This window comes from Antechinus flavipes, chromosome 2 (assembly GCF_016432865.1).
Source record: "Antechinus flavipes isolate AdamAnt ecotype Samford, QLD, Australia chromosome 2, AdamAnt_v2, whole genome shotgun sequence".
NCBI classification, from domain to species: domain Eukaryota; kingdom Metazoa; phylum Chordata; class Mammalia; order Dasyuromorphia; family Dasyuridae; genus Antechinus; species Antechinus flavipes.
This window is the reverse complement of record NC_067399.1, coordinates 150,107,462-150,126,880: the sequence shown is the minus strand read 5'-3', so window position 1 is coordinate 150,126,880 and position 19,419 is coordinate 150,107,462. Positions and strand designations below refer to the sequence as shown.

The window sequence follows — 19,419 nt, the reverse complement described above, 5'->3', positions numbered from 1 at the left end:
AAATGAATCCTGAGTTTAAGAATTAATTTCTAAACAATTTTGTTGAAGCCTGCCATTTTAGAAGAGTTTCTGTGCTTAAATGGGAAAGGAATTGGGGAAGGGAGAGATTAGGTGAAAGTAATTTAAATTTTCCTAAATTATTTTGAAGAATGTCTGAAAAGGGAATTGATGTATGAGGCAGTGTATCCACATCTAGTCCTGGGAAAATCTGTTTAGAGTCTTCCTTTTTTATAATCAAAGGTGTTAGATATCCTCTCTATTTTATCCTTTATCCCCACCTTTTCCCAAGAAAGCATGTATAGTAGAAAGAATAATAGACTGTGTTAGAAGACTCTTAAGAAAATCTCAGCTCTCTCATTTATTCACTGTGAGCCTGGGCAAATTACTTCATCTCTAAAACTTCCCTTGAATGCAGAATTGAGGAGATTATATTGAAGGTTTTATAAGCTGTCTATTTCTCCTACCACATAAAAGGAGGGATAATAATGGCAATGTACTTCCTGGTAGTTATCCCTCTGGGTAGCACTAAAATGTATCCCTATTTTCCTAAAATATATGTCACTAATATGCTGCTCATCTATTAAGTAATTTAACTGTGTGGTTATATAAGTGTTTATTACCAAATAGCTAAGAGGCAACCAAGTGGTTCTTTTAATTAAGTTTCATATGGAAACTCTTGACTATCTGGAGTTTATCATAGGATTAGTTATTAGAAAATACCAGAAAGTCCTTTTAATTATTATTATTTCAAAACTTTATACATTTTTATTAACCTTGAACTTTTTCTGATCCTTTTCTTTAAGACCCTTGCTCGATGCCTGATTTTATGGGATGACATTTTGCCTAATTCCAAGTGGGTTGATAGTAATGTTCCACAAGTAAGTATATTTGCTAGATTTTGTTAAATTTTTGGCAATGATAACCATTGTTCACAATTATGTAAAACATAATTATTTTAGCTTACAAAGTACTTTCTGCACAACAGCCCTATGAGGTAATATAGGCATTGCTATTTCTAATTTAGAAAAAACTAAATAATAATAAAATCAGTACTTTATAGGTTATTGTTTTTTTTTAAATCACATTGTTCTGTGGAGTAAAAGAATGAAAGGATCATTGAGGTGCAAAAAGGATACAGGGAAATACAGATTAACTTGTAAATTTAAAGAATAAGGATTAAAAAAAAGATCTAGGAGTTGAATTATTACTCCATGAGCTAAAGCTCCTGACCTAGAAGGAAATAACTATCTTTTGTGAGAGAGAATAATAACGATGATGTTGATATTTACATTGTGTATGTATATTATGGGCTGCGCACTTTGTTAAGCACTTTACAGTGATCTCAAGAACTTGAATTTTGAATGGTGAAAGGGAATGATAAAGGGCCAAGAATGGGAGATGAATTTCAATCAAATCCTTAAATAGATAGTAAAGCAATAATGAGAGATGGGGAGGTGAAGCACAGAGACACAATTGATTATGGATCAAATAATTCCAAAAAAACCAGGCTTTGTCATCATTCTAATAGACAAGGCAGAAATCAAAATCATTGCATTGTCCTTAAAGGAATCATAGACGGTAAACCAATATGTTAAATATATGTTAATGAGTTTGGAAAATTCCTTTATTGGATCATCCTCTTGTTAATAAAAATATAGCTTCAGTCTATATGCAGATTTAGTGCTATATCAATTCCATTATCAAAGGGGGTACTTTATGTAGGTAAACAAGTAGTAATAGAATTCATTTTGAGGAACAAAAGGTCTAAAATCTTAGGAGAAACAATGAAAAAAGAATGAAAGGAGACTTATCACATCCAGATTTCAAATTAAATTATAGAGCAATAGTAATCTAAACTATGTTACTAGTGAAAAAAATAGACTATTGAAATAGAGTAGATGAAGAATAGTAATAATAATAGCTAGTATGAATAGAGCATTTTAGGGTTTGCAAAATGCTTTATATTTTACTTCATTTGATCCTCAGAACAACTCATTTTATAGCTGGGGAAACTGAAATTGAAAGAGGTTAATCAACTTGCACCATGGATCACACAACTAATAATTATCTGAGGGAAGATATGAACTTAGATCTTTTTGATTCCATGGCCAACAATCTGTCCAGCCTAACTGCTCTTAAGAGAAGGAAAACATCAGAAGTAATAGAATCCAGAACCCCAATGTTTGATAAACTCAAGAAAAAATTATCTAGGGAAAAGCTGGAAACTAATTCACTGAGAAACAACTTTCCAGTAAGGAGATTGGACTTTGAACTACATTGTTGATTCTTTTTCAGTGAGAATTAGCTTATCTTTTCTCTCTTCCTAACCTCTAATTCTATCCCCACTATAATCTTTTCTTAAGAAAAAGGTCACTTGCAAATTCCAGGAAATATTTAATTAAAAGTTACATATTTTTAAAATTTAGGTTTGGACTTAATAATCACATATCAATGGATTAGTTAAGAATATAAAGGATCAAACTGATGCGATTAAAATATGGAAATATGGGTACTATAATAAAATGATTTGAGAAAACAATATCTGTAAATATATATGTGGCATGTCATTTTTTTTTTTTTCACTTAAATGTGCAAGTTGAAAACAAGTCACAGATATCTAAGGATGATTACTTTATACTTGACAGATCATAAGAGAAAATAGTATTTCTCTTAACGAAACTGAAATACCATCCTCAGAGGATCTGAACTTGGAAACTCTGGCGTAAGTACTGTAATATGAAAAAGAGTTGAAAAACCCAATTCCTATTCAATACATACCCTTTATTTTATAAATTTAATTTTGCATTTTTTAGTTGATAAAAATGTACCTCTACTCCCTCTCACTTTGTGTGTCACTTCCTATCTTCCCCATTGATAAAAGAAAAAATAAAACCAAATATACATATTGTATATTTATATATACAATAACAAATATACATAGCAAAGCAAAACAAGTTCCCACATGGGCCATATCCAAAAGATAAATGATACATACTTTAAAATAATATATATATATATAAATGTAAAAAAAAGAAATAGTATGTAAAAATGAGAGATAATTAAGTTCACTTTCTTTTCCCCAAACATTATTAAATACATTCATGACTGAAGATAAATGTTATGTATATTCCCTAAGGCTTTGTCCTTGGCTCTCTTTTCTTCTGCCTTTATATTCTCATTTGCTTTTGCAGATTCAATTTTCATTTCTCTTTCTTATGTTCCAAGTATACTTTTAAAGTATAATTACAAAATTTTTAAAGTTTTTTTCTTCTATTTTTAGGCAAGCACATGTCTATATAATTGCTGGAGCTTGTTTGTCTTTGGGTTTCCGATTTGCTGGTTCAGAAAATTTAGCAGCATTTAATTGTTTGGTAAGACATTTCTCTCTTTACTCTATTCCTAAATAACCTTTAAAATGTCATTTTTAACTTTGAAAATTTCCTCTTCCCCTTTTTTATAGTATAAGTTTGCAAAAGATTTTATGAAGTGTTTGTCTGCACCCACAGCTTCAGTGGTAAGTTTGTTTCTTATTTCTTTAGAAATATAATGAAACTCTTAATAATGCACATTCATAGACATTAAGGGAAAATTCAGTGATATTTTATTGCCACATTATTAATTATAACTTTAGTATTGCAACTTAGAATGGAATTAGTTATTTCTCTTTTTTCTGTTGTTAATGCTACTTCTCTCCTAAATGGGGTAGATTGCATATTATTATGTAAAAGAGATTAAATAAGAAAATGGCCTCATGTCTTATTTGCTCTATAGAAACTCATGCAATGTTAATGTATATTAGTTCTTACATTTTAATTTCTTTAGTTAACCAGGCTCTTTCCATAGAATTCAATTAAATATTCATTTGTTAACATGAGTTTGTTAATTTATTTGTCAGCCAGTATTAGGCACTCAATTCATTTAAGACCCAGTTCTTGTCCTTGAGGTTTTTCTAATCTATTGATCCACTGACAATACTGTGTTTCTTACAGAAATTATATAAACTTGCAATTCTTTCATGTTGGCCAATTTAGATGTGATTACAAAGAAGTATAGTAATAATAATTTTAATATTGTGACTTCATTTATTGTACCTCAAGACAGGCCATTATAACCTGGAAACTTGCCTAAGTGTCGTGCTCCTCTCTCTTGCCATGGTGATGGCTGGCTCTGGAAATCTGAAGGTTCTCCAGCTTTGTCGCTTCATGCACAAGAAGACTGGTGGAGAAATGAACTATGGTTTCCATTTGGCTCATCATATGGCTCTTGGACTTCTCTTTTTAGGAGGAGGCAGGTAATAAGTGAAGTTTTTTTAAAATACTTTTTCCTGAAAAAAAATTACTTTAATCTTTCAGGTTCATGGAAGATTTTGATAAAAAATGTTACTCCTTAGTTTTGACAGTGAACTACAAATAATTTCAATAATTTGGATTGGTTTTTTTTTTAGCCTATATTGTAGTCTGTTGAAAGCAATATTTTTTAATATATTCACTAGCAAATATATAAATAGATCTATATCTGTATCTGGCTGCACACATGTATGCACACACACATACACACTCTCATACTCTGAAGTCTACTTATTTTATTATTTTGAAGGATTTTAGTTCCTGAAAGTAAGTTATAATGTATTATTGAACATTTACTATTATTTAAACCAAGAATTGTAATTTGAAATTCTTAACTGTCAGAATGAAAAATAAAAACTGGCTTTTGTGGTTGCTCCCAAAAAAGCAAAAAAAAAAAAAAATAGTCATACTTTTGAACATATGCTTCCTTTCATTTTGATAGCAGTTTCTGTATCTTTGGATAAAACATGCCAGAATTCTTAAGGAAGATAAAAATGTTGCACAGTATGCTTATTTATTTGGAGTTTGTAAGTAAGAAAAAGAAATTATTTACTTGCAGCTAGTTGACCTATATAATTTGCCATATTTGTCAGAATATAGGTCACCTTTTTTAACCCCTATATGGCTTTCATAGATTCTGAAAGAGCTATGGTGTTGTCAGATTTTGTTTTGGTTTGTTTTTTAAACTTATGCCTACACCTTTTTTTCTGTTTAAAGGGATTTCATTTTATGAATGTGTCCTAAATTTGAAGGTATAAGGTTGGCATGGGGCTGATACATTATATCTCAGGCCAATTCACTATTTAATTTAATTACATACTCCATAATTTAATTATAAGTGCACCAAAATAAAAAGTATATGTGACCTTAAATGATTGGCATTATTGTTTGCAGAATTTTACTTCCAACTAGAAACTGGAATAAAGAAGTAATAAAGAAAAGTTAAATGATTCATTTTATTTTTACTAACAATTTCCACATACATATGATAAAAATGTATGTGTGGCATCAAAGGAGTCCACAATTAATATGTCCTGCCTCAGTGATCTTGGTGTAAATACATGGCACCATGACAAATTATGAATTGAAATAATCCTTCCACTGTATTTAGTATATTCAAGTCACATATCAAAATGATAGTTTTCTGCCTTAATCAAGCTTTGAAAAATTGTTGATATTATTAAGAAGAAATAAATGAAAAGCTTAGAAATGGACTGTACAAAGAAAATTTCAGAGAATGGGCAGATTTTAATTCTTAAAGAAGAATCTTATGGGAATGCCATTTAGATATACAACCTAGAAACTGAAGGATGGAGTAATTGTAGTTTTAGATGTCTGCTCTTTTTTGGTGTGTACTTTCTTTTAGTATTTATTAAGTATTAATTGAAAATGCCTTTTAAATTTCAAAGTTCCATAGAATTGCATTTTTATTGTTGCTACTTAAAAACTATGTCATTATTAATGACTCGATATTAATGCATTGCTCTAATCACAGACCTATAAGTGCTCTGGGACTTGAACTTACTTTGCTTTTTAAAAAATTTTCAGATCAGTGTTCTTTCTGTTCTCTGTTGCCTTTCATTTATTATAATATTGAATTTAAAAGAATGATTATGTAGATTACTACTGATGAATATCCATCTGAATATCTTTCTCCTGATGACAGAATTTAGGTTCAGATAATCTGTTCAGAAATATTTAATGAGTAGAAATATGAAAGTAAAACTCGTTTGTCATTTTTGTGGTTACCATAGCTTGTCTAATAAAAAAAATTCCATTGATTTAAAAAAACAAATGTAAAGTAATATTGAGGGGAAGATTTGATTCTACTTCAAGTCCATTGCTTAGTTAATGTCAGTACTTTGAGGAAATCACTTAGCAATTTACTTAACTATAAACTGGGCATGAGAGATGTTTTGGACAGAAAGCCAGCCTTGGAATCAGGAAAATTTGGCTTTTAGTCCCACTTCTGACACCGTGGCTCTTTGATCCTCCATATCTCAGGCAAATAAGACAATAAAGTGAATGCTTTGCATAGAACAAGTACTTAATAAATATTTGTTGTATTAATTTAATCCCCTTTCTGTCTTGCCATACCTTTTCACCTTTAAGTCGTTGTGCAGGCACATACAAATACACACACACATACACACATGCATGCATGCATTTTGGTATTTCTATATCTTTTGTGCATGCTTTTGGTATCCATAGCCTAAGCTAATTTTGAAAAGCCTAGGGTCAGTAATTATGATTAATTGTTATGAAATTAAAATATAGGGCTTTTTTGTGCAGCATGATAACTGCAGATATATATATATATATATATATATATATATATATATATATATATATATATGTGAATTGTACATGTTTAAGAAATATTGGATTACTTTGGCTTAGAGGAGAGATGAGGGAAAAGAGGAAGAAAAAATTTGGAACACAAGGTTTTGCAAAGGTGAATGTTAAACTGTCTTTGCATATATTTTGAAAATAAGCTATTTGAAAATAATTAAAATCAAGGATGATTATTTTATATCTAAAATATGCATTTGCAATCTGATGGATAAAAATTTAACTTGAAATTGTCACAAATTCTGTTACTCTCATTGAAGAAAATTAGTGTTAGGTAATTCAAATTCTACTGCAGGAGGAAACTTGAGAAATAAAACAACACAAAAGTATAATGTAGAGTTGGAAAAGACCCAGAGACTATTACTGTAACCCCACATTTTACAATTAAAAAACCCAAAGACCCGTACAAGCCATAAATAGGAAAACAGAGATTCAAACCCAGACCAACTTTTTTTTCTCTAAAACACAAGATGATCATGCTTTTCATTTAATGTTACTAATTGGATATAGAAAAATTATATATAGTTCAAGGATGGAAGTATAGAAAATAGTGGTGGCATATTGTGACATAAGGTGAATTGAAGTGTGCTGTCTGTAATCTAAGATTTTTGTTAGTTTAACAGCTTATTTATATGGCAACTAAGTGGCATAGTAGATAGAGCTCAGAACCTGAATTCAAATGTGGCAGACCCTTTCTAGTTGTGTGACTCCAAGCAAGCCATTTAGCCTCTTTGAACCTCACTTTCCTTGTTATAAAATAAGGATAATAATAGGACTTAACAACATCCCAAGATTGTTGTGAGGATGAAATGAGGAGATATATAAATATTAACTAATGTAAGGAAACCACTGAAATTTCAGACAAAAATATACAAAAAGCAACATAATTGCTTAATTAAAGAAATAGTTGTTCCTATGAGCAGCAGCATCATGGAGTAGACATTGTCTCCAATCTCCATGAACTCTCAAACCTCTTCAAAACATAAGTTATGTGCCAAAGATGAAGCAAATTTGGTTGTTTCTATAGTTTAAGATACCCAAAATTCAAAAAAAAGTTTAAAAAAAACAAAAAACTTAAAATCTAGGAACTGAGGATCACAGACCCTGAGTTCACTTAGCACCATTTCCTCTTCACACTACTGATAGTTAGGCCACACTAGGAGGTCCAAAAACACAACACAGGCTTATATCAAAACACACTTCTATATGCCTTTTTCCTTTTCATCTTTCCAATGTCTTAGAGGCCTAAGCTTCATATTGCAGAGATTTGCTCTTGCATTGATAGCCAAATTCCTCACCATCTGAATTCACAAATATAACTTCATCTGAGTTTCAAGAATGCATAGACAGTTAACACAATTGGCAGATTTCATTATCCCTCCATCAGTTTTGGATATCTAACTAAAAGGTAAACAAATGGGAAAATATTGAACTGGAAAAATTTATAGAGAAACTATACTTTAGATTTTATGGTGTCTTTTAAATGAGACAATAAAAGAATGTATATATATATATTTCTTTGTACTGCATGGAATTTTTTTCATTTGAATTGACCCTGCATTTTGGCACAGAAATATTGTAAGCAAATATAAAAAGGCAAAAATAGTCAGTATGTCCTTTATAGACCATAATGGAATAAGAATAGAAATTGATAGAAGGGTCACGAACAAAATGTACAGACCCAAATTGAGACTTAATGAACTTTTAAAAAATGAGTTGAGTAACTATGTAAAAAAAATGGGTAGCATTTTTAAAAATTAAGTAACATATTAAAATTTCTAAGATTCAGATAAAGGGGAAATAAACATAGTCTTACAATTATCAATTAAGGCATATTAGAAAAAGAAAAGATTAATGAACTAAATAAACATTAGAAATTAGAAAATCATCAAGTAAACAAGAACAAAAAGGCATGGAGATATTAAAAATTATAGAGGAAATGGATAAATAGAAAACAGCTCCATAGAGATGATTAATAAGACTAAAAGCTGATTCATTGAATAGATTATTAAAATTGATAAAACCTTACCTAATTTGATTAAAAAGAAACGAGTTAAATCAATAAAATAGCAAATGTGCAAAGTTAAAGTCATAGCAAAACCAGAAGAAATTAAAATTATTAGAATATATTATGCAGTTATATGCTAACCAAGCTGAAAGCAAAAGAAATAGAAAACATTTTTGTTTTACTTTTTATTGTTATTTTTTTCTGTACATTCTGTACTTTTTATTTATACATGTCCATTTTTTTTAAATACACATTTCTTTATGAATCATGTTGGGAGAGAAAAATCAGAGCAAAGGGGAAAAACCACAAGAGAAAAAAAAAAAAGACAGAAAGGGGAAAAAGTGAATATAGCATGTATTAATTTACATTCAGTCTCCATAGTCCTCTCTCTGGCATTTTCTATCCAAAATTTGTTGTAATTGCTTTGGATCACTGAACCATGAAGAAGAATCAAGTCTTTCATAATTGATCATAACACAATCTTACTGTTACTATGTACAATGTATTATTCCTGGTTCTCTTTGTTTCACTCAGTATTATTTCGTATAAATGTTTATAGGCTTTTCTGAATAAGCTTGTTCATCATTTTTATTTGTTCTATAGCATTATTTTATTGTTCTATAACAATAATATTCTATTACTTTCATATACTATAACTTATTCAGCCATTCCCTTGTTGATTGGTTTCTTCTCATTTTCCAACTTAAGGGCTGCTAGAAACATTTTTGCATATGTGGGTCCTTTTCCATTTTCTTAGACTATAGACGCAGTAGTGGCACTAATGGATCAAAGGCTATGCACAGTTTTATAGCCTTATGGGCATGAAAATAGAAAATATTCAAACTCTTGGAAGACAGGTAGAGATTTTAAATAATGCTGGCTTAGAAAAGGAAATAGATCCAACTGTAAATGAACTAGCCCACCTTTACCAGTTTTCCTTTCCCCTGAAAATCTCCTGGATTTGAAGAATTCATAGGAGAATTCTGTCAAAGATTTGAAGAAGGGTTTGTACCAGTGCCCACAAATTATTGTTTTAAAAATTAAGAAAACATCCTACCAGAGTCCTTTTATGATACAAATACAATCCACTACCCAAATCTGGGAAAGATAAATTACAGAAAGATAATTGTAGGCCATGTCATTAATGAACATTGATTCAAATTTTTAAAATTAAATCCTATCAGACCACAGTTGTCCAAGAACTCATTCATTATGATAAGTAGAATTTATACCAGAAATGTGAGGATGGTTCAACATTTTATATAGTCATAACAAAACAGTAATAGAATGGTAAATCTCCTTCCAGATAACCACAGAACGCATAAAATATTTGGTGATTGACCTCATAAAGTACACAAAAAACCTGTATAGATTCAATTACAAAGCATTCCTTAAAAAAATAAATAAGAATCTAAATAGGTGTATGAATTTTTAGTCCTCATGATTCGACAGTGCCAATATGGTAAAAAATGGCAATTTTACCAAAATTAATTTATACTTTTAGTGCTGTATCAGTTAACTTATCAAGAGGATACTTTACAGAACTTGTTATAATTTATTCAAAAAAAAAGAAAAACTATGTATTAGAACATTAAGAGAAAAGAAGTAAGAACTCTCACTTTTAGATCTCACACTATATTCAGTTACTATCTGGTGTTAGTTAAGAATAGAAAAATAGATTATTGATACAGAGTAGAAAAAGGAAATTTAGAAATAGTAGAACCCTTTAAGCCAGTGTTTAACAAAGTAAAAAACATATGCTACCTAAGGAAAAACTTTATATTTGATTAAAAATGTTTTGGAAAGCTACAAAGCAGTTTCACAAAAATTATAGATTTAAACCAATACCTTAGATCATATACCATGGTACATTCTACATGTATATGTGTCCATAGTGTTAGTGATCATAAAAAGATTAGAAAAGAAGCAAATCCTATTCCTTTCATATGTAAATATAGAATTTGTAAAAGTATTATTATTTGGTTTTGTGTTTAAATGAATATCTATCCAGAAATTTTAATTATGTGATTTCATTTTTCTTTATTGATTTATTTTACAGTATGCTGAAGAACAAAAAGAATGCTATTTCAAGTTTAAAAGAGTTTTTTTATTCCTTTCTGGACCACTAGAGTGTGAGAGTAAATGTGTTGCTATACTACTCTTTTAATATTTGTGATGTTTTCTGGTTTCATGTTTGGAGAACTCCAAAGTTTGGAGAAACTTTGTTTCTTTTTGAAAATTAAATTGAAAAGATTTTGAAAATAGATAAGTAGAAACTTTATTATTTTTAGAATCTTACTTCTTTAATCTAGGGAATCATTAGTTGACTTTGTTTTCATTAATTCTAAAATGTGTCTTAAAGAAAGCTTTTGTTGACTTGGGATATATTTGTTCATCCAACCAATCATCTTCCAAATTGCTACAATATCCAAACTGAGTTTTTCAGCAGTAACTTGCAAACTGGGTCCAGCTGTAATATCTGTAATAAATTTTTGAATCTTGTTTTGCAGATATTCCTTGAGTACTTCAAATTCTTCAATTGCTGCTCTTCTTTGTGCACTTTATCCCCACTTTCCAGTTCATAGCACTGACAATAGGTGAGTTGGATGATTTATTCAGTGTTCTGTTTTCATAAATTATTTAAGGAGAAGTTTTCTAATTGCTTTTAGTTTCATAGGAATGTAGTTTTAAATTTTAAAATATGGAAACAACGGTCCTTTCATTTGAAGAGACTTATTTCTTATTTCACTTTTTAGAAATTTACTTTCTCATATCTGAATTTACCTTTCAAAGTTTTAAATCTTGGGATTTATGTAGAGATTTCAAGGTGTCTGTAAACTTGAAAAGAAAAAAATTGTACTATTATTCAGTTTATATATACATGTTTCATATATGTGTGTGTGTTTGTCTTTTAAGAACATTATTTTGAGAATAGGTCTATCCATATAGTTCAGGTTGCCACAGGGTTCCAAAACTTCTAGCTTAAGATAGAACAGGATGTTGTCAGAATCAAACCTATTTATTTCCTAATTAGCCATTTTCCAGTTGGTTATTACTAGAAAACCAGTTTAAAATGCATAATGTACTAATGCTGCATTATGTTAATAGATTTCTTTGTGTTTTAAAAATCTTTTGTAATTTTGCTATGATATGGTTTATTAAGACTTCAAATATTAAATATCTTAAAGGAAGTTTTTGAAATTAATTTCCTGTAATAGTTTTATTAGACATATATGATCGACCAGGTATCTTTAATCTTTTTCAGTATCACTATTTTAAAAATTAATATTTCAAACTGTTTGATAACATTAAATTCTGCTTTCTATATTTATATTACATCTTATGTATTATAATGATTATGTGTATATTTATGCAAAAATTTTGAGTGTGCATATATATGCCATATTTTAAAAGATAATTCTGTTTATTTCTAGATATCTGAACTAATGGCAGGTATAAGATCATAAATACTAGAAAATGATAAGTCATTTATATATCTTTTTATTTATCATTTTAGGGAACCAGGTCATTTACATGGGTGCTTTTTCTTCTGAATGAATTTAGCCCTTACTCCCTGTTAACTCTTCTCTGTTGTTGGCAGCTTTGGGCCTTGTTGGAAGTCTCTATTTGCCATGACAACTAGAGTTGATTATGATGTGAAATATTTATTAGCATCTTATGCTCAAGTAGCTAGATTTTCTGTATCACCTGGTTAATATGACCAAATTTGATATGCAGGTTTCCACATACTTTTGAAATTACCTTTTTAAAAATGACAGTACTGAATGGTATGGGAAATAGGAAAATTATGTTCTTTTATTACTCAGTGGAAATAAAGTATGAAAGCAATGCTATTTTTCTAGTACAAGAATTAATTTAAACTTGTTTACTCCTTTTAAGGTAACTAGATAAATTGAGACTCACTATTATAATAAAGCCTACTCACTTTGGGATTACTAACCCATAAATAAGATGATCTCTGGTTTTTTTAGTGGTAACAAGTATGTTTACCTAGTGATATGAATGAATGACAGTACCCTGAGCATAATCATAGTTTTCCTTTTATCATAGAAAACTATTTTATAAGTTCAATGGTTAGGAGGAAGATGTAATATAATACAGTGTGAGTTCCATGAGAGAAGGAATTGTTTCATTTTTGTCTATGTGTCCTTTACACCAAGCTTGGTGCTGGGAGGAATCTTTGAGGCCATAGAATTCTATCTAGCCTTTTCAGTTCACAGATGAGAAAATTGAGACTTAAAAAAGTTAAGTGACTTGTCCATGGACACATAGGGAGTAAGTAACTTTATGCAGATTTAATTCCTGGCCTTTTGACTCTGCATCCAGCCCTCTCTCATAGTGAGTGACTGGCAGTAAAAACAAACCTGTCTATGTACATTTGTCTAATCAATATTACTTCTACATCTCTCATGGTTCTCTTCTGTTTTTTCTCCAGTTTCTAGAGAACGAATTTCATCATTCTCTGACATCAGGCATATTTTAGACTTTATTGCTCATCTACATGGTAATACACTCATTGAGAGAGAGGTTTTAGTTTTATCTTTCCTAAAATTAAAGTTTATTTCTCCGTACCATGACCCAGTGCTAAGAGAGATTTCTTCAGCTTTAGTTGTCATCTTTTCTTTCCACCTCAATCTTTTCTACTCCTATAGTTACAACCTCTTTCCTGGACTCTTTATGCCATTAGCTTTTAATTGGACTCCTGACTTCTAGTTTCATTCTTTTGCAATTCTATCTTTAAACAGATGCCAGAATAATCTTTTTTTTAAGAGCACAATATAACTGTGTCTTCTTTGCTCAGATTCCATATTGCTTCCAGGATAAAATTAAAATTTTTCATGTTGACATTTAAAGTTCTTGGTTTGGCTCCAGCTTAGCCTTCCAGATTTATTTACTCCCTTTCACTTACTCTGTTTTGCAGCCAGATTTATCTGTCACCTTTTCACCAAACATCTCCAGTCTCCCTGCTTTAGCACAGGCTGGCCTTTGTTTCTGAAATGTATTCTTTTCTCATCTCTACCTCTTGGGACTCTTAGCTTTCTTCAAAACTCAACTTGAGTGCCACTGTGATCTACTGGAGGGTTTTCCTAATTCCCCCAGTTGTTAGTGATCTCTTCCTCTACAAATTGTATTTATCTGTTTTAATGTTGTTTGCTTTCAGTGTTCTTCAGGTAATGAGGGCTTGTACCAGCATGTGGCAATGTCAGAGGAGAGAAATAGACTCATTTGAGATGTGTTAAGAAAGTAGAAAAGATGGGGCTTGACAGCTAATTGAATAGGAGGGATTGTTGGGTATATGTACAATAAATTCTGCCTCTCCCAGCACAGGCAGATATGTGTGTGTTGGCATATTATCTCATCTGATAGAATGTAAGGTCCTTGAGAGCAGGGCTTCTTTTTCATTTTTTTTTTTTTTAATTTTGTAAATCCTCTTTGCCTAGCATAATAGCTAGAACATAATAGGTACTTGACAAATTCTTTTTGATTGGTTGATTTGTGGATTTGTTGAATTTTTTATGACTTTAGTGAAAAGATATAACATGGCCTAGTCAATAGTTAATTTTGGTTCCAGGAAGACCTAAGTTGAAGTCAGACCTTATTTCTCCCCCCCCTTCTCCCCTGAAACTATTGGGTTTAAGTGACTTGCTTAAAGTCACTTAACTAAGAACTATGAAGTGTCTGAGGCCAGATTTTAACTTGGGTCCTTCAGGGCCAGTATTCTATGCACTGTGACGTCCAGCTGCCCTTTCAAGTCTCATCTCTGACACCTACTGACTGTGTTACCGTGGGCCAATCATATTACTTCTTAATGTTCTATGCACCTCTTTAAGATCATAAGTTGCACAACAGATCTTCAATGGTACAGTTTCTTCAAATCAGTGACATCACAAGTCTAGCCTTACCCCTTATAAGCTATTAATTGTCTATATACTTAACAGTTTTCACTGAGATAATTTTGCCTCTTGCCTATGCTTATTGAGTTAACTATTCAGGTGCTTATTGGTTTTATCTGTCATTTCATAGCAACTGTCTTCTAAAGAGTGAACAGGAAAGTGATTAGACAATAGAAGCTTATGGATTTTGGTTTTAGATTAGATTAATTTTACAGAAAAGAAAAGAAATTATCAGAAAGCATAAAGAAGTACAGAAATTTTGTATGTTCTTTCTAATGGTGGTGTTAGAATTTACCAAGGTGAGGTATTTAGTCATATTACTTTATATAGTAGAAAAAAGGAAATTCCTTTATTGATTTATAAACCTTAAAAATAGAAGTAAAGATGACTTTATAGATCTTATCTTCCTGTCAAGGATCTTTATGAAATAAAGCAATCTTCGGCTCCCCTTAAATAAATCTTTGTGTGAAAAAAGAAAGAAACTGAAAGCCTTACCATCAAAATGGTTATTTTGGTGAAAAATAACTCAAAAATTCCTCTTTCAAATTATGACTTTATAGGGAAAATACTTGTAGGGAATTTTAATCTACAAATCTTATCATTATGCCTTCAATTTTTGGCATTCTAATAATCCAATAACAGTGGAGATATTGACAATCTTTGCTTTACCCCTTAGTATTATTGGGACAACTTTAAGTGTTTCTTAGTTACAAATAATGTTAGCAATCATAAAAACTATTTGGTGCTAGTTTTGAAATTAGAAAATTAGATCATTGAAATAAACTAAATGAAGAATCAGCAACAATTGAAGTTAACAGAAGTAGGTAAACCAAGGAACATAAAACACTGTAGAAAACCAGAAAGAAATTTGGTAGCAAAATTTAAATTTAAATCAGCATCTTGTACCACATACCACAGCAAGATAAAAATATACATCCCACTAAAAATTTAATATACAATCAAGTCAGGTACCATTTAAATTATAGAAATCATTTTTTTAACAGATACCTTTATTTAACTCATGATAACACTTTAAAGTAGATAGTTAAATATTATTATATCATTACTTCACAGAAGAGGAAACCATGACTTTCAGAGGTCAATGATTTGTCCTAGGACATAGAGCTTTTAAGTGGCAAAGCTAAAATGAAAATCCAGGCCTCTGATTTCCTTTTTTATTGTGAACTTAATAATCAACAAACTTTCCAACATATAAAGACATTTTCCCTTGAAACATCTCTTGAGAGTCTAATGTCTAAAATATGTTAAGAACTAATGCAAAAATATAAGACTAAAAGCCATTCCCTAGTGAATATAAAGGATAGAAATAAACCATTTTCAAAAGAATTATTGCAAACTATTATTAAACACATTGACAGTTTCTCCATTTTCTGACTTATAATAAGAAAAGTGAAATCAAAATAGTTCTGACGTTTTATCCTCACTCCCAGGAAAATGGCTAAGACACAGAAGAGAACATTCAGTTTTAGAAGGGGCGGTGAGTGGAAAAAAGCACACAGACAAAATGTTGGTCTAGCCATCCTTAAAAGCAGCTTATAACTGTATCAAGAAATGACTGAGTCCCCATACCCTTTGATCTTTTTATCCCATTGCTAGACACATATTTTTCACGAGTTCAGAGGGAATCATGTGACTGGATGTCTTATAAACTCTGGTGTTTTTATATATGTGTGTATTTATGTAAATATAAACATATACATGTATACACATACACACATGCATATGTGTACAGCATGATACATTTCATGTATGCAGTCACATGTATATACATGTATGTGTGCATACATGTGAGCACATAGACATATATCCAATAAATTTAACATGTTACTTTTGAAGCTGAACCACTTGTTGATCTTTCCTTCTAAATTTCCTTGTTTTCTTCTGTGCATTAAAAAAAAAAGCCTCTCTTCTTTAATTTCCTCTTTTTGTAACTATTGCTGCTACCATTCTTCTGCCCATAATTCACGCACCCTAATGCCCCCCTCCCCTCAATACAAAAAAGGAAAAATGCAAATAAGTATAGGCAATCAAAAGACATTCATTCACACATTTATTGTATCCAGAAAGGCATGATTTATTGTACAACTTGCATCTATTATCTCTTCCTTAGAAAGAAGGTAGGATCACTGAGTCCTCTATAATCATAGTTGATCATTGCATTGATCAGAGTTGTTGAATTGTTTTGCTTTGTCATTTTGTTGTTAATTCATTTAGCTCTATCTGATTCTTTGTGACTCCAGAGACTCAACTATATATGAAGTTTTTTGATTCTGCTCATTTCACTCTGCATCAGTTCATACAGTACTTCCCAGGATCTTTTGAATCCATCCCTTTCACCATTGCTTAGGGCAAAATCCCATTATATTAATATATTGGAATTTGTCCTGCCATTCCCCAATTCATGAACATCCCTTTTATTTTTAATTCTTTTCTTCAACAAAAAGAGCTATCAATAATTTTGTGTTTATGAATCATTTATCTCATTCTTTAAAATCTTTAGGTTATAAGACTGATAATGGTTTTGCTAGGTCAAGGGATATACACAAGTTAGTGACTTTTTAAAGGCATTGATCCATATTGTTTTCCATAGTAACTGAATCAATTCACAATTCTACCAACAGTTTACCTATGTGCCTATTTTCCCACAATTCCTTCAATAATTATGTTTTTTTTTCTTTTTTTTATTATCTTTTCCAGTCTGGTAGGTGGGAAGTGAAACATCAGAGTTGGTTTATTTAGCATTTCTTTGAACAATAAATGCAGTCTTTTTTTCATATGATTGAGAGCTTGGTTTTCTTCCTTTGAGAATGGACTGTTCATATCCTTTGTTGATTTATATTTTAGAGAATGGTTGTCATTCTTATATGTTTGCTTCAGTTGCTGATATAGCTTGGATTTGAGGCATATATCAAAGGAACTTCCTGCAAAGATTTTTCCAAGTTAACCAAGTATTCCATCTCTAGTATTAACTGCATTGATTTGTTTATACAAAAACTTAAAAAATTTTTATCAAAATTGTTTATTTTTTGTGATCCTATGAACTCTTCTCCTATCCATAGTTCTGAAAGCTATTTTTATTTTCTTCTTTGCTCCTTTAATTTATTTATAATGTGACCTTTTATATCTAGGTCATGTATCCATTTGGAGCTTATTGTGGTATGTGGTGTGAGATGTTGTTCTAAACCTAATTTCTGCCAGACTGCTTTCCAGTTTTCCCAGCAGTTTTTGTTAAATGGTGAGTCCTTAACTCATTAGTTGCGGTCTTTGGATTTATCAAACGCTGTGTTGCTATGTTCTTTTGCTCCTGTATCATACTTAATCTGTTCCCTTTGATTGACTTTTCTATTTTTTTAGCCTCTACCTAATAATTTTCATGATTACTTCTTTATAGTATGGTTTCAGATCTGGTACTGCTAGGTTCTTTTCTTTTTGACCTTTTTTTTTTTTTTTCATTATTTCTCTTAAGAATCTCCAATTTTGTTCCATCAAATGAATTTAAAAAATATTTTTCCTAATTCTTTAATCCTTTAGTAGTTTTATTGATTTATCACTAAGTAAATTAATTTAGGTAGCATTAGTATAATGATATGGCCCAATTATGAACAATCAGTATCTCTCTACTTGTTTTGAGCTGACTTTTAGTAAAGAAGGCTTGTATTTATGCTTAACTGCAGAGCATTTTTTGTAACAGAAAAGAGTTGGAGACAAAATTAGTTATCCATCACTTGGGAAGTGAAGAAATTTTAGTATAGCACAACATTGTGAAATATGACTGTCATAAGAAACATTAAATGGAAAGGCTACAGAGAAGCTTGAGAAAACTTACATGAACTGCTGTAAAGTCATATAAGTACAATAAGGAAATGAATATATACATTGACTATTGTTCATTCAGTTTCAGTCATGTCCAACTCTTTATGACTTCATTTGAGGTTTTCTTATTTGGTAGGCATATTGGAGTCGTTTGACATTTCCTCCTCCAGCTCATTTTACTGAGGCAAACAAGGTTAAGTGATTTGCCCAGGGTTACACAACTAGTATGTGAGTCGAAGTCATATTTGAACTCTAAAAGAGAAGTCTTCCTGACTCCAGGCTCAGTGTTCTACATACTTTGCCACCTTCCTGCTCTTATAAATTTACTGCAACAATGCAATATAAATATTCCCTTACAAACTGTTGTAGTTGTATCCCAGAATTTTGGGTATATTTCTCAAATTGTTCTAAATTTTTTGTTAACAATAATGTGTTCTTTTTATAAGTTATTATGGATAATGCTGATTTTACATCATTTTTATTTTTCAAAATTTCCTTTCTATCTTATCTTTTCCAAGATGTATCTTTTATAATAAAGAATTTTATAAGAAGATGAAAAAAAAAAAACAGTACATCAACCAAGTTTGACACTGTTATGTTGCACATTTATAGTTTCTTTTTCCTCTGCAGAGGTAGAAAGGAAATACTTTCTCATATCTCTTTTTTTGACTAAAACTTTTTGATAATTATAATTTTATAATATGCTGTTTTTTTCCCCATTCTTCCCATTTATATCACTATGGTTATTATGTGTATTGTTTTCCTGGTTCTGATTATTTCATTTTGCATCAGTTCATATCTTTCTTCCCTTGTATTTAGAGTCTTCATTTCTTATGGCACAGTAGTTTACTTTTATATTCATGTGCCATAATTTGTTTGGCCATTTCTCAGTCAATGGGCATCTTCTTTGTTTCCAGCTACAATAAGTCCTGCTATAAATATTTTGGTGTATTTTGGAGAATGT

The 19,419-nt window shown here is 30.6% G+C and overlaps 1 protein-coding gene across 1 annotated transcript in view; it reads left to right on the top strand.

Moving 5' to 3' along the window:
- ANAPC1 (anaphase promoting complex subunit 1) overlaps positions 1-19,419 on the top strand; it is a 141,768-nt gene that overhangs the window by 90,518 nt on the left and 31,831 nt on the right. The window contains exons 34-39 of the mRNA XM_051975808.1: positions 804-878; positions 2,646-2,722; positions 3,281-3,371; positions 3,461-3,514; positions 4,098-4,291; positions 11,217-11,303. Of these exons, the coding sequence (XP_051831768.1) occupies positions 804-878; positions 2,646-2,722; positions 3,281-3,371; positions 3,461-3,514; positions 4,098-4,291; positions 11,217-11,303 (578 nt within the window). The remainder of the gene's footprint in view (positions 1-803; positions 879-2,645; positions 2,723-3,280; positions 3,372-3,460; positions 3,515-4,097; positions 4,292-11,216; positions 11,304-19,419) is intronic.